A 13,565-nucleotide genomic window follows, 5' to 3' on the forward strand; every position below is an offset into this window, starting at 1 on the left:
TAGAATGTTGATGTTTACTCTTGCCGTCTCCTGTTTGACCACTTCCAATTTGCCTTGATTCATGGACCTAACGTTCCAGGTTCCTATGCAATATTGCTCTTTACAGCATCGAATCCTGCTTCCATCACCAGTCCCATTCATAATAGGGTATGTTTTTGCTTTGGCTCCATACACATAATGCCTTTTATTTTTTTAACACAAATTTAAGTATTTGTTAGAAATAGAAAATTTATTCACAAAGACAGTATTAAAATTTTTTGTTATTATTACAGAATTTCAGACATGGAGAAACATTTTCAAGAATAGTCAAAAAAATTCCCCAGTACTCTTTATTCAGATTCTACCAGTGTTAATATATTATTACATTTGCTTTCTCACTGTTCTCACTCTTGCTCCCTGTGGAAACAGTGTCTTTCTTAAATGTTATCAGTTGATGACTGAAGCTAAGTCTTTTCACATTTTTTAAACATTACATCTGCTAACCTTTGACATTCACAACCACTGTGGTCTCAGAACACAGATTCGGTAGAAGCTGATGCTGTTTATCAGTTAGAATTGCCATAGCATTAAGAAACCCTTTGGAATTGGGTTTTACTGAATATTTCTTTAATAAGTTACTATATTTGTAAATTGCTTTTCAATACTTCAGATTCCTGTTTACCTCAAAATAAAAAGCTTGACAACAAGATAGAATAAATTACAATTGCAGGATCAAATCACCCTGAACCCCTTCAAGATCAGGATAACACTGTCTTCTTCATACAAGAATTATCTTTCAACTTAGTTTATTGAATTCTTGTTTCTTAAAAGCAAATAATTGATTTTGTAAAATAGTCCAATAAATATTCAGTTGGTGTGTACTGATGTTCTCTCACTTTACTGATTACAGTGTTAGACTAATCATGTAATCAGTGCCCACTCACTCAGTTGAGTCCAACTTTCTGCAGCTCCGTGGACTGTTAACCGCCAGGCTCCTCTGTCCCTGGAGTTTTCCGGGCAAGAATAGTGGAGTGGGTTGCCATTTCCTACTCCAGGGAATCTTCCCCACCCAGGGTTCGAATCCACATCTCTTGCATCTCCTGCATTGGCAGGCAGATTCTTTACTACTAGGGCCACCTGGAAAGCACATAAACATTAGTACTATCTATATAAAAATATTCAATTAGTCAAAATTTTTATTTAAATTGTACCTAATTTCTTAAACATTCTGGATAAGTCAGATTTTACTGACTAATCTTTTATTTGGAGAGAGTCAAACTAAATGATATGATAGCTAAAGATAAAATGATGGTTATTGTTCCTCCTCGGTTTCAATGGTAGTTGAAGTATAACAGATCCTAGCTAACATTTATTGAATGCTTACCACTTGACACACGCTTTAAACTACCAAGTGTTTTATATCCGTTATGTCTTTTGATCTCTACAAAAACCCTAAAAAGCAGAAATTAGCACTGTTCTGATTTTATAGACAAGAACACTGATGTCTGGATAGGTTACATAATTTACTCAGTATCTCACAGGTAGTAAATGATGTGGCCAGGAGTTAAATCCAAGTCTCTCTGTCTTCAGAGGCCTCATTTATGAAAGACTGAGCCATATTGCCGGCCATCCGTATGCAGTGTATCAGAATTCCCTGCCACACTTCTTAACAATCCTGTTAATAGTGTGAAGCTGTTTTGTGCAAGTCTGACCACAAAATGAAGAAATTAAAAGATGACATGAAAGTATTTTTATTTTATCTGAGTGTTTCTCATTCTGTTCTAGATAATGAGTATTTCTTTGTTGATTCTGATCTAAAATTAACCAAAGTGGCCCCAGAGGGATGGAAAGAAGAACCAAAGAAAAAGAGCAAAGCCTCCATTAACTTTACTTTGTTTTTCCGAATTAAATTTTTCATGGATGATGTTAGTCTGATACAGTGAGTACACAAGAGTTTCTCTGTTTCTCTTTTGGCCCCTGGTCTTTTGACCCTTGAGTTTACTGATACTGAATTATTTGCTTCTGACCAATGATAAAGTCTTCTTTATCATAAAAGAAACATTTCTTTCCACGTTGTTTATTCATTTCTCATGCTTAATCATAAGCCATGTTGGCAACTAAACTTATATGCCAATTTAAAAAGTCACCCAGGCTTCAAGATCAATAGCCTGGATGTTTTGTGTGTGTGTTTATTTTCCCAGACACACTCTGACCTGTCATCAGTATTATCTTCAGCTGCGAAAAGACATCTTGGAGGAGAGGATACACTGTGATGATGAGACTTCTTTATTGCTGGCTTCCTTGGCTCTCCAAGCTGAGTATGGGGATTATCAATCGGAGGTATGATTTATTTTTTTCTGCGGGACAAGTATTTTGCATTATTGTTCTTATCCTCAGCATGGTTAAAGACTGAACCTGGTTGAGTGTTTACTATTTAGATCCGGAGGTTTTTGAGGACAGTTCAGTGCCTCAGAATGACAAAGTTCCCCGTGTATATTGGTTATTTAAAATCACGTAGTGTGGGATTTTTTCTTTCTTTCTTTCCTTCCTTCTTTCTTTTTAAAATTATCCCTTTTCAGAGTTTTGGGATATCTAGCACTTAGCTTCCTAGCTCCCTATTTCTAACTCACAGATACTAGACATAAGGGTTTCCAGCCAAATCTGAATCAAAGGGGTCTTCCACCTCGCCCATGGATCCTTGTGGCTGAGAACCTAGCCGAGCTCTCTCTATGGGAACACATGTTCAAGGCCAAGTGCACCTGAATATACACGGACCTGAGAGGAAGCAGGAAACTGGAAGAGACTGTGCCACTCAAGTAGCACCCTTCACAACAGTAGCCCTTAACTTTAGTGACATTTGGTTTACATTTGGTCTGAGATTATCAGTCTTTCCTCAAGCTTACCAATCAGTTCAATCTTTCTGTTCTGCCTCACTGAATAAAAGAAAAAGACTTAACTGTACTTTTTCTAAAACTCACTCCTCAGAGAGAAGAGTGAATAGGAATACCTGATCTCTTGGTTGAGGCAAGAACTTTAAGACTGGAGGAAGAGAGCAAACAGACTTTCTTACCAAACCACTCTCCTTTCTAGGTTCATGGTGTGTCATATTTTAGACTGGAACATTACTTGCCTCCAAGAGTGATGGAGAAACTTGATTTGTCCTATATTAAAGAAGAACTACCCAAATTGCACAATACCTACATGGGAGCTTCTGAAAAAGAGACAGAGTTAGAATTTTTAAAGGTAAGCCCGCCAGATTACAAATGATAAACTGTATTTTTCCAAAGTAAACAAGAAATGTTGGAGGCCGTATATCTAAAAACTCAGGTGCCAATAACTGAGGCTGTGTGCTTCGTCTCCTCTTATTTATTCCTGGCTAAAACCATAGTATTTTAATTCTCATTTTGTAACAGAGGGAACTGAGGGTCAGAGAAGAGACATAGTGTTCCCAAAGTCAGTGGCTGGAATGTGGATCACAACTGTGATTTAAACTCATGTCTATCTGAGTAGGGATTATATTCTTTTATCCTTTTTTATACTCTCAAAATCAAGATATATATTTTAATATATAGTGAAACTATGTGTAACTTTGTTATGTATTTTCCAAATCTCCTGTAAATGTGTTATCATACTTTCATAATTTAAAAAAGAAAAAAATTAATATATGTTGTAAAAAATAAACAATTTTGTGACTGAATAAGAGGGGCAAGTTCAAACTAATTCTAGAGTTGTTTTGCTTTTTTGAAAAAAAAAAAAAGCTTAAGATTCAATTAAGTCTTCTAAAAAATAGTCTTTCCATTAATGCCAACTAATTCATGCAGGGGACTGGGGGTTAGAAAAAGTGATTTATATCTTTAATTCTGCCACCAGCTACCTATAAGACCTCAGATGCATGTGTGTGTGTGTTTGCTCAGTCACTTCAGTCGTGTCCAACTCTTTGCAACCCTATGGACTGGAGCCTGCCAGGTTTCTCTGTCCATGGGATTCTCCAGGCAAGAATACTGGAGTGGGCTGCCAAGCCCTCCTCCAGGGGATCTTCCTGACCCAGGGATGGAGCCATCATCTCCTGCATTGCAGGTAGATTCTTTTACCACTGAGCCACAGGGGGAATCAGATGTATAATAGTGCATTTATGATTAGAAAAGATAGTGCTTCCAATATGAATAACAAATACATGATAACATTCTATTGAGAAGAGAAACTTCAGAACATTCTTGTCTTACTGCTCCCTAGGATGTAACAGTGTTCCTTAACCTTGCTGCTCTGTAATAAGGGAGCCAGGTTTCCCAGCCCTACAAATACCTATGAAAGGGTTTCATTCACAGACTCACACTACATTTAATCTAGGATTCATGGTTTGTTTTGTTTAAGGTGAGTCTACGTTTAAAGACATCACATTTTACATTATGTGCTTATTTTTTTCCCCTCAGTTATTAAATTTTTTACACTTGCAGGAAATAAATATCAAGTTATATCTTTGTCAACAAAGGTAGAAGACATTAGCACAGTGGAACGATTTTGCGTGGGGATTTTCAGACAGTCTTTCATTTGAATTCTTGTTTCAGCCAGCTGGGTGAATGTGGACATTGTACTTAAAATCTCTCTGAGTTTCAGTTGTCCCTCTCTAAGTACTGTGCTTAGTGCATAATAGGTTGCCCTTTTCCTTCTAATAATGTATCCTCTTCCTCCTTTTCTCTATAGCTTGAGCATGCTTCTTCTAACATAAGAATTTTTTTAATCTCATTAATATACCCTTCCAAGGTTACCCTTCTATTACATATCATATTGCCTTTGAAAAATTTTTCTTTATGTAAATCTGCTTTATTGAGGTATAATTTGCATATAATAAAACTGACCACTTTTAAATGTTCGATTCAGTGAGTTTTGATGATACATGTACAATTGGGCATTTCCTACCTGAGCGGTAAAGAACCCACCTGCCAATGCAGGAGACACAGGTTCAATCCCTGGGTCAGGAAGATCCCCTGGAGAAGGAAATGGAAACCCACCCCAGTAATCTTGCCTGGAGAAGGAAATGGTAACCCACTGCATTATTCTTGCCTGGAGAATCCCATGGACAGGGGAGTCTGGCGGGCTACATACAGTCCATGAGGTTGCAGAAGAGTTGGACGTGACTTAGCGACTAAACTACAACAACATACAGTTGAGCAGCCACTCCACAATCGTGATAAAGAGCATGGGCTAGCACACTGTGGCCTGCCTGTTTTGTATGTAAAGCTTTATTGGAACTTGGCCAAACTTGTTTCCATATGGTCTGTATCTGCTCTCACACTGCAACAGCAGAGTTAAGTATCTACAACAGACATCATATGACCCACAAAGCCTAAAATATCTGGCCCATTAAATAACAAGTTTGCCAGCCCCCAACATAACACATTTCCAACACCAGAAAGTTCCCTCCTGTTGCTTTCTAGTCAGTCCCTTCCCCTACTCCTAAACTCTGGCAACTACTGATTTGTGTTCTATCAGTATCATTTTCTCTTTTCTAGGATTTCATTGAAAGAATCATATATCACCTAGTCTTCTGTGTGCCTCTTTTTACTGAAAGTAATACTTTTGAGGTTCATCTGTGGTGTGGTGTGTATGGTGCTCAGTCCCTTGGTCGTGTCTGACTCTTTTGTGACCCCATGGACTGTAGCCCGCCGGGCTCCTCTGTCCATGGGATTCTCCAGGCACGAATACTGGAGTGGGTTGCCATGGCCTCCTCTAGGGGTTCTTCCTGACCCCAGGATCAAACCCAAGTCCCCTGCGTCTCCCGCACTGGCAGGCGGAGCCTTTACCACTAGCGCCACCACCCCTGGTGTGTATGTAGTTTGCTTATTTGTGACTGAGTCGTTTTCTGCTGTACAGATTAGCAGCAAGTTTTGTTTACCGTTTCTTTAGTTAATGGCTATAAAGCTGATGTCAATACGCATAGACTGATTTTTGCATGAACATATGGTTTTGTGCTTTTTCCCCTCTCAAGTGAATACTTAACATTAGGTTTGCTGGGATCTACGGTAAGTGTGTGTTTAACTTCTACAAAATTACCAAATTGTTCTCAAGTGGTTGTACACTTTTGCACTACTGCCAGTAACGTATGGAATTTCCAGTTGCTCTGTACCCTGAATAGCACTTGGTATGTTTTTTTTTTCTTTTTAGCTATTAAAGTAGGTTAAGTAGAGGTATATGACTGTGGTTTTACTTTTAATTTCCCTAATTACTGTTATTTTCAGCATCGTTTGATGTATTTATTTGTTGTTCATATATATTCTTTGTTGAAGTGTCTAATAAAATCTGTTGCCCATTTTTTTATCTGGATATGTGTTTTTTTGTTGAGAAGTACATGTTCTTTGTATGTTATAGATGCAGTTCCTTTATCAGATGTATATTCTACATAAATATATTCCTGGTCTGCGACTTACCTTTGTTTTCTTATCAATGACTTTTGAAGAGCAAAAGCTTCTAATGTTAATGAAGTTTCAGTTTACCAATTTTTTCTTCTATGGTTCCTACTTTTTATGCCCCATCTAAGAAATCTTTCTCTAATTCACAGCCATAAAGATTTTCTAAATTTTATGGTTTTTAGCTATAAATTATAATTATAAATTATAACTAAAATATAAATTTTATCATATATTTAAGTCTCCTCCTTTTGGGGGTAATTGTCATGTATTGGTAAAGTAAGGGTCAAGATTCATTTTCTCGGCATGTGAATTTCCAATTCCAGCAACATTTGTTTAGAAGGCTGTCCTTTCCATATTAAACAACACTAATACAACTACTGATTCCCTCCGCCACCTATTGCCAAGGTGCATTGCTGTGTTGTGGTATTGTTCCAACAGGTCTGCCAAAGACTGACAGAATACGGAGTTCATTTTCACCGGGTGCACCCCGAGAAAAAGTCACAAACGGGAATACTGCTTGGAGTCTGTTCTAAAGGTGTCCTCGTGTTCGAGGTTCACAATGGAGTTCGCACACTGGTCCTTCGCTTTCCGTGGCGGGAAACCAAGAAGATTTCTTTTTCTGTATGTCCATTTTAACCTCTTTTGATTCTACGTTTAAATAGGTGTTGCTGATTTCCAATGTAACATATTAATTGACTTTCCTTAAATGAACTTCAGACCTTAGCATTCAGTAGGGCTTATCTTTATGTCTTAATACTATTTAACTCCTCTTTCTTGGTTGTAGGAAGTATTATTGAGGTTTTGTTTTTGGTTTCCTCGGGAGGTGATTTTTAAAAGAATTCTTAGCTAGTTATATGCTCAGTTAACTTTAGTTAAATTACAACCAAGTTGACTTCTCTGTTAAATCAGAACTTCTCACATGGAGAAAACCCACTAATGTATTTAAGATTGATGATTACCTCAATCGCAGTGAACTTGGTCTAGCTCAGTAATAGGCCCCTCACAACAACTATATTTGAATCTCAGTGGTCCAGAGGTTTACTGGCTTTTAAAATTAGCCTCAGGATTTTCTACACTTTTCAGTTTTAGGGTATAGTCTCTGGAGATAAAGTTAGGAAAGTGGTTTTTAGAAAATCATGTTTATGAAAAATACTGAGGCATATTTGATTTGGGGTGTAGATGGAAAATCTGAACTTGATGTGCCATTAGTAAACCCCAGAGGCAAACCAAAAATCTGTTCAGGTATTTGTTTCCCTAAGAGTGTTCAGGGACTACTGACATCTTTAGTATATATTTGGGCTGAAATATGGTCTCAGGCTCAGAGGAGCCTTGTATGCTGCAGTCCACGGGGTCACAAAGAGTCAGACGCCACTTAGTGACAACAACAATGGTCTCAGCAGAACAATGTTTATAAGGAGGCAATAGGAAGGTCCCAGCTGACTCTGGATAATCTCCAAAGTAGAGAACTTTGAAATCAGTTCTAGATTTAAGTCTGGTTAGTTGGTTGGTTTCCTGTGAAACCCAGAGTTACCACTAAAATAACCAGATAATAATGTATGCTCTCAGGAAAGCCCAGACCGTCCTTATGTTCCCAAGATTGTCAAGACCAGGAAATTACCTCAGTTTAATTTACCTTCCCCAATGGAAATGCTGGCAGAGCAAGCGCCTAGAAGAAACCATAGATTAATTAAAAATAAATCTAATTTGGACCAGTTTTGAAAAGGCAACAAATCAAATAATCATCTAGCATTCAGCACTCTGTCATTTGCCAGCTGTCACATCAGCCCTGCAATACAAATAGAACAAGCTCTGATGAGCTCATTTTTAAAGATCTCTAGTAATAAAGAATAAACCACATTTCCCCGCAAACTATTCCCATCTTCAACAGCACTTGTTTATCATAAAGTTCTCGCTAATACAGAGCTCTCTTTTTAAGCTCTCCTTTTTTTCTTCCACTGGCCTCTGGAGAGATGGAAAAGTCACCCTTTTCCCTTCTCATCTCTTACCACTGAATTCTCCTAGACACATTTCTTGTCCATCCATCAGTTAACATTTAGAACCAATATTCTTATGATTTGTTTCAAACCCGTACAGCAGTGGAGTTCAACATCCTTGGGAATTACTTGGTAGTGGTAAAGGCCAATGTTGGATAGGAAGAAAATTCCCCAACTATTTGAAGTGTTACTACATAGACTACTGGTACTCAGGATGCTAGTTTGGTGCTACTGTATCTTGAACTCCTCTCTAAGACTTGCTGACCTCCTTTTTTTTTTTTAACAGAGTGAACAGGGTCCCCCAGATCTCATTGGTAACAACATCTAGCAAGAATTTAATAGTCCTATTTTGTTTTTAAGACCAGGAATCATGGAGATGGCACTTGCCATCTCTTCATAACAGAATTTGAATAATACTCTGTTACATCTTTTGTGAGCCTGTGAAATTTGACTTGTCTGAGCATGTTTCTGCATTTGACATAAAGACAAAGGACATGAAATAGAATAATTTATAGAGTAGAAGAAGCCGGGAGCTACAGCAGATCTAACTGGGCTTGAGCCATTCTCTAGAGACATTAGTCTTAGATCCCTGACATGATGAAAGCTCATCTTTACGGCATCTTTTAAGGCATATGGATCGCTGCAAGCTAGAATATAGGTCACAGTATTAAGATGTCCTCTTATATGAGAGACATTCATTTTTTTAAGAAACAGGGAGGTACAGGTGATTTGTGGTTCTCTTCCTTTCCCTGAATTTAGCAAGACATTCTTGCTAAATGTCTCTAAATATTGATGTGTTTCATCTCTGAGCCCAGCAGTTACATTATCCGATGCTTTTATATGCCAACATTTTCCATAATTTCCCACATCTTCCAGCCCAGCCTTTATGCCACCAAGATTTTTCTTGACTAAATCACAGTTCTTATTGTTGGATATTATACCAGTTTTTGATGAACTTCATTTTCTTTATCCAAAGGATTAGGATATATATTTCTTGTCATTTTTTTTTCACACAGTTCTGGTGTTTGTAAACATTGCGGTAAACTCAAAATATCAGTAATCTTTAAAGGAAACTGTTTCCCTTGCTCATGGCTCCATGCATGTGTGCTAAGTCACTCAGTCATGTCCAACTATTTGCGACCCCGTGAAGTAGCCTGCCAGGCTCCTCTGTCTGTGAAGCTTTCCAGGCAAGAATACTGGAGTGGGTTTCCACTTCCTTCTTCAGGGGATCTTTCCAACCCAAGGATCGACCCACATATCTTCCGTCCCCTGTAGTGGCAGGCAGATCCTTTACCATTGCACCACCTGGGAACCCCTTTGTTGATGGCTGGTATACAGTTTATATAGTCTGACTTAAGCTACAGTTTCTAAAAGTGGCAAACAATATTAATTTCATTTATTTTCTGAATTTCTAACAATACAGGATTATGTTTTTCTATATTTATATTAGATAGAAGTCAATGAATATGCGTGCCTAATGATGTGAAATAAAAATAATGTCTCAACTTATTCATTATTGTTTCTAGAATTGTTTTTAGATAGGTAAATATCCTAATTTTTAATACCACTGATTAATATTGCAGAAAAAGAAAATCACGTTGCAGAATACTTCAGATGGAATAAAACATGCCTTCCAGACAGACAACAGTAAGATATGCCAGTACCTGCTGCATCTCTGCTCTTCCCAGCATAAGTTCCAGCTGCAAATGAGAGCAAGACAGAGCAACCAAGATGCCCAGGATATTGGTAAGGAGGTGCAAACTGTGTCAGATGACTCCAGGGTAAATGCATGATTTTTGCCACAAACTTTAAAAGGACTTCCATATTTAGGATGAAAATGACAAGGTACGTAGATGTCAAATGACTGAGTCAAATTCATAAAGGTATCATAAATGAAGCCGAGGCATCAATTTCATGGATATTTTGAAAATAAACAGCCCTGATGAGTCAGGGAGTACCTGTTGAACTATTTTGTGCTTATCGTTAGGCTAGCCAGTGTATCAATAAATACTGTAAAAGTTTCAGTCATATTCTCTACCCATAGTAAGCTTACACACTGTTTGGGAAGATAAGGACAATATACATGAAACAGTAATACACACGAGAGGGTCAGAGTTTTAAGAACAGGTTATATTGCACAGCCTCTGTGATCTACATTACAGGAGGAAAGGGAGATCAAAGGAGAGAGTATGAGAGTAGTCGCACTTGAATTGAAATTTGAAGGACAAAAATAGTTAAGTAGACTGAAGATAAATGGAAGGACTCTCCAGATGAGGGAAAAACATGGGAAACAAGGCAGGGAGCAAGGGGAGTTACATACCATAACAGTTTTAGGGATGATCCATTTCCTTTGAACTTGGTCACATCCCTGTTCTGAGACTGAAGTGAATAACTTATAGTGCCCAACGTGAGCACTCAGGAGAGTGATTTAACTTTTGCAGAGGAACCAACAGAAGAAACTAGTTTAGCTCTGAAAATAATCAGAGCTGAAATATTTAAAGCTTACTCTACAAGGCCATGTGTAGAGATTAAGGTTGTAGAAAGTCTAGTTCTGCACAGTCAGTTCTTAGGGACTTTAGCGAAGCATTCTGAAGAATTTGATTAAAAAATTAAATATGGTAGCACTGATGACTTTGTGCAGTAGAGCCCTATGAATTCTTTATCCAAACTTTCTCCTGTCCTAAAATCTTACAGAAAGATATATTCCCTGTAGGGTCAGACTTGGGTGATGGCAACCTATGAATAGATGTTTCTCACTTTTTCAGAATCAAGATGGTAGGGACTGTATACTTATTAAAAATGAAGATTCCAGAAACCTACCTGAAACTTAGTGAATCACAATCTTTGGGCATTTGGTCCCTGGAATCCGCATTTTAACAGGCTTTCCTCTGTAATGATTTTTATGCATGCTGAAATATGATAACTACTACTACTATGATCTTATTGTTCCTTTTCTTTCCCTACTTTGCTCTGCTAAAAAGTGTGTATGTGCTTATGTATTTTCAAAAGATCATAAAATATCAAACTTATCAGAGCTATCCGTATTCCTACTTGGACTAATATTCTCTTCAATACAAATCAAAATTGCAACAATTGAGGGTTACTTTATAATAGATGGTGGTACAGTGTGCTGTAGTGAAGAGTCAAAACCATGAAGCCAGCCTTCCTCCCTCAACATTTCAATGGTAGAGGGTAGTAGTTAAGAGTATGGACTGTGGAACAACACTGCCAGTGTTCCAACCAGTGTTCAGAGCTTGCAAGCTCTGAAACCATGGTCAGGCCACTCAAACTCTCTGCCTTAGTTCCCCATCTGTAAAATGGTTATCATAGTAGTAATACCGGCATCATAAGGTTATTGTGAAGACGAAATGAATTCATGCATGTAAAAGTGCCTGGCACAGAATAAGTTTTGAATAAATATTATGATTATTTCATCACCATCTTCAACATTGTTTTACCACAGCTACCACTAGTAAAGGGGCTTCCCTGGTGGCTCAGATGGTAAAGAATCTGCCTGCGATGCTGGACACCTAGGTTCAATCCCTGGGTTGGGAAGATCCCCTGGAGAAGGGAACAGCTACCCACTCCAGTACTCTGGCCTGGAGAATTCCATGGACAGAAGGGTCTGTCAGGCTACAGTCCATGGGGTTGCAGAGAGTTGGACACGGCTGAGAGACTTTCACTTTCACCACTAGTAATAATAGTGGTGGTGGTGGTGGTGGTGGTAGTAGTAGCAGCAGCAGCAACATAGTAGTAGTAGTAGAATGACCTTGGGAAAGTAATTGACTTTTCAAAGTCTTGTTTTCTTCAACCGTGCAGTGAGTATGTTCAACGAATCTGTTTTGCCCCTTGGAACACAACTGTGTATCCCTAGCTCAAATGTTAAAGGACTTTAAGGTGGTATTAGCCACATCTATTCCCTTATTTTGGTAAGCTTTCAAAGGAATTATTTTCTTCTTGGAATCGGCTTAGAAGTAACCATCTGCCTACTTAACTGTCTGTACCAGTGAAAATAATAAGTGAAAATAACTGGTGTAATCTATAGGAGGTTGATGGGGGGGCTCACAAGTGTATGTTGCTTTTTTAGCATCATATAATATGGGTTCTTTCTAGAACCTCACAAGCCATTAAGCCCAAAATTTTACTGCTGAGGAAACAGGTTCAGAGAAAACAGTGTCTCCCTTCACCTCATAGTTAGAGGTCAAAGAAGACTAGACCCTGATCTTTTAATTCCTAATCCAGTGTTCTTTCTTTTGATAACTTTACAAAAAACTAATTTGCATGGAATGAAGTTAAGATTAATAATCATTTACTGAGCACTTACTGCTTACAAAATACTCTGCTAGGTGCTATGGGTTAGCAAAAGTAAATGAATCCAGAGAGCATACAGTTAAGTTGATGATATAAAGAGATACAAAACAAGTACAAAAGACAATAGAAACATGTAGATTGCAGACTGTGGCCTTTGAGTTCAAATTTGAAACATTAGTAATAGGATGTAGGTTCATTCTAATGTCCTTCCCATCCTGGCGGTCCTTGTTGGAGTCCATTCCAGGTGAAAAGTAGTTGGACAGTAGATAAGTGATTGGTTTATTATCTATTCCATGAATATGTGCCGGATTTTAAGTTCTGCCCAGGAGTGAGCTATGAATGGATTTGAATAGCATTATCCTTGGTATGTTTACAAAACAGACATAACCTAAGCTGAACTGTCTAATCCTATTCCTGCTAAAATTTGTCTGCATTTCCTTCAGGGTAAGGAAATGTATTGGGTAGAGAGGCATTTTCCAGCAGCTGAATCTGTATCAGACTCAGTTTTGAATTTTTGAATAAACTCTGTTTTCAAAGAAAACAGAATTAATGTAATCTGTTCTAAGAAAAAAAATCTATTTTAAGCTTAAGATTATTCTGGGAATTTTAAAACCACTCTTTTTTTTATTATCATGTTTTAACTTGCTGTCCACTTCTACTTTAGAGAAAAAAATGATGAATTTTCCCGGTGACAGTGAGACATGTTTATTTAAACTTCATTCTGATGCATGAACATGAAAGAATTTTAGTGTTTTTCCTGTCTGTTTATGTCTGAGATGAAATACTGATTATTAATTTTCCTGGGAATTAGAAGATAAATGAAACAGAATCTAAAGATCCAAATCAACAGCATTTGACATTTTCTTTTAAAAAC

At 37.7% G+C, this 13,565-nt stretch overlaps 1 protein-coding gene across 10 annotated transcripts in view; it reads left to right on the plus strand.

Moving 5' to 3' along the window:
- PTPN13 (protein tyrosine phosphatase non-receptor type 13) overlaps window positions 1–13,565 on the plus strand; it is a 221,091-nt gene that overhangs the window by 134,385 nt on the left and 73,141 nt on the right. For all 10 annotated transcript variants that reach the window (XM_070791737.1, XM_070791738.1, XM_070791736.1 and 7 more), the window contains 5 exons: window positions 1,765–1,918; window positions 2,181–2,319; window positions 3,070–3,222; window positions 6,825–7,007; window positions 9,964–10,126. In XM_070791737.1, the coding sequence (XP_070647838.1) occupies window positions 1,765–1,918; window positions 2,181–2,319; window positions 3,070–3,222; window positions 6,825–7,007; window positions 9,964–10,126 (792 nt within the window). The remainder of the gene's footprint in view (window positions 1–1,764; window positions 1,919–2,180; window positions 2,320–3,069; window positions 3,223–6,824; window positions 7,008–9,963; window positions 10,127–13,565) is intronic.

Source organism: Bos indicus, chromosome 6, assembly GCF_029378745.1.
Source record: "Bos indicus isolate NIAB-ARS_2022 breed Sahiwal x Tharparkar chromosome 6, NIAB-ARS_B.indTharparkar_mat_pri_1.0, whole genome shotgun sequence".
In the NCBI taxonomy this organism is placed as follows: Eukaryota; Metazoa; Chordata; class Mammalia; order Artiodactyla; family Bovidae; genus Bos; species Bos indicus.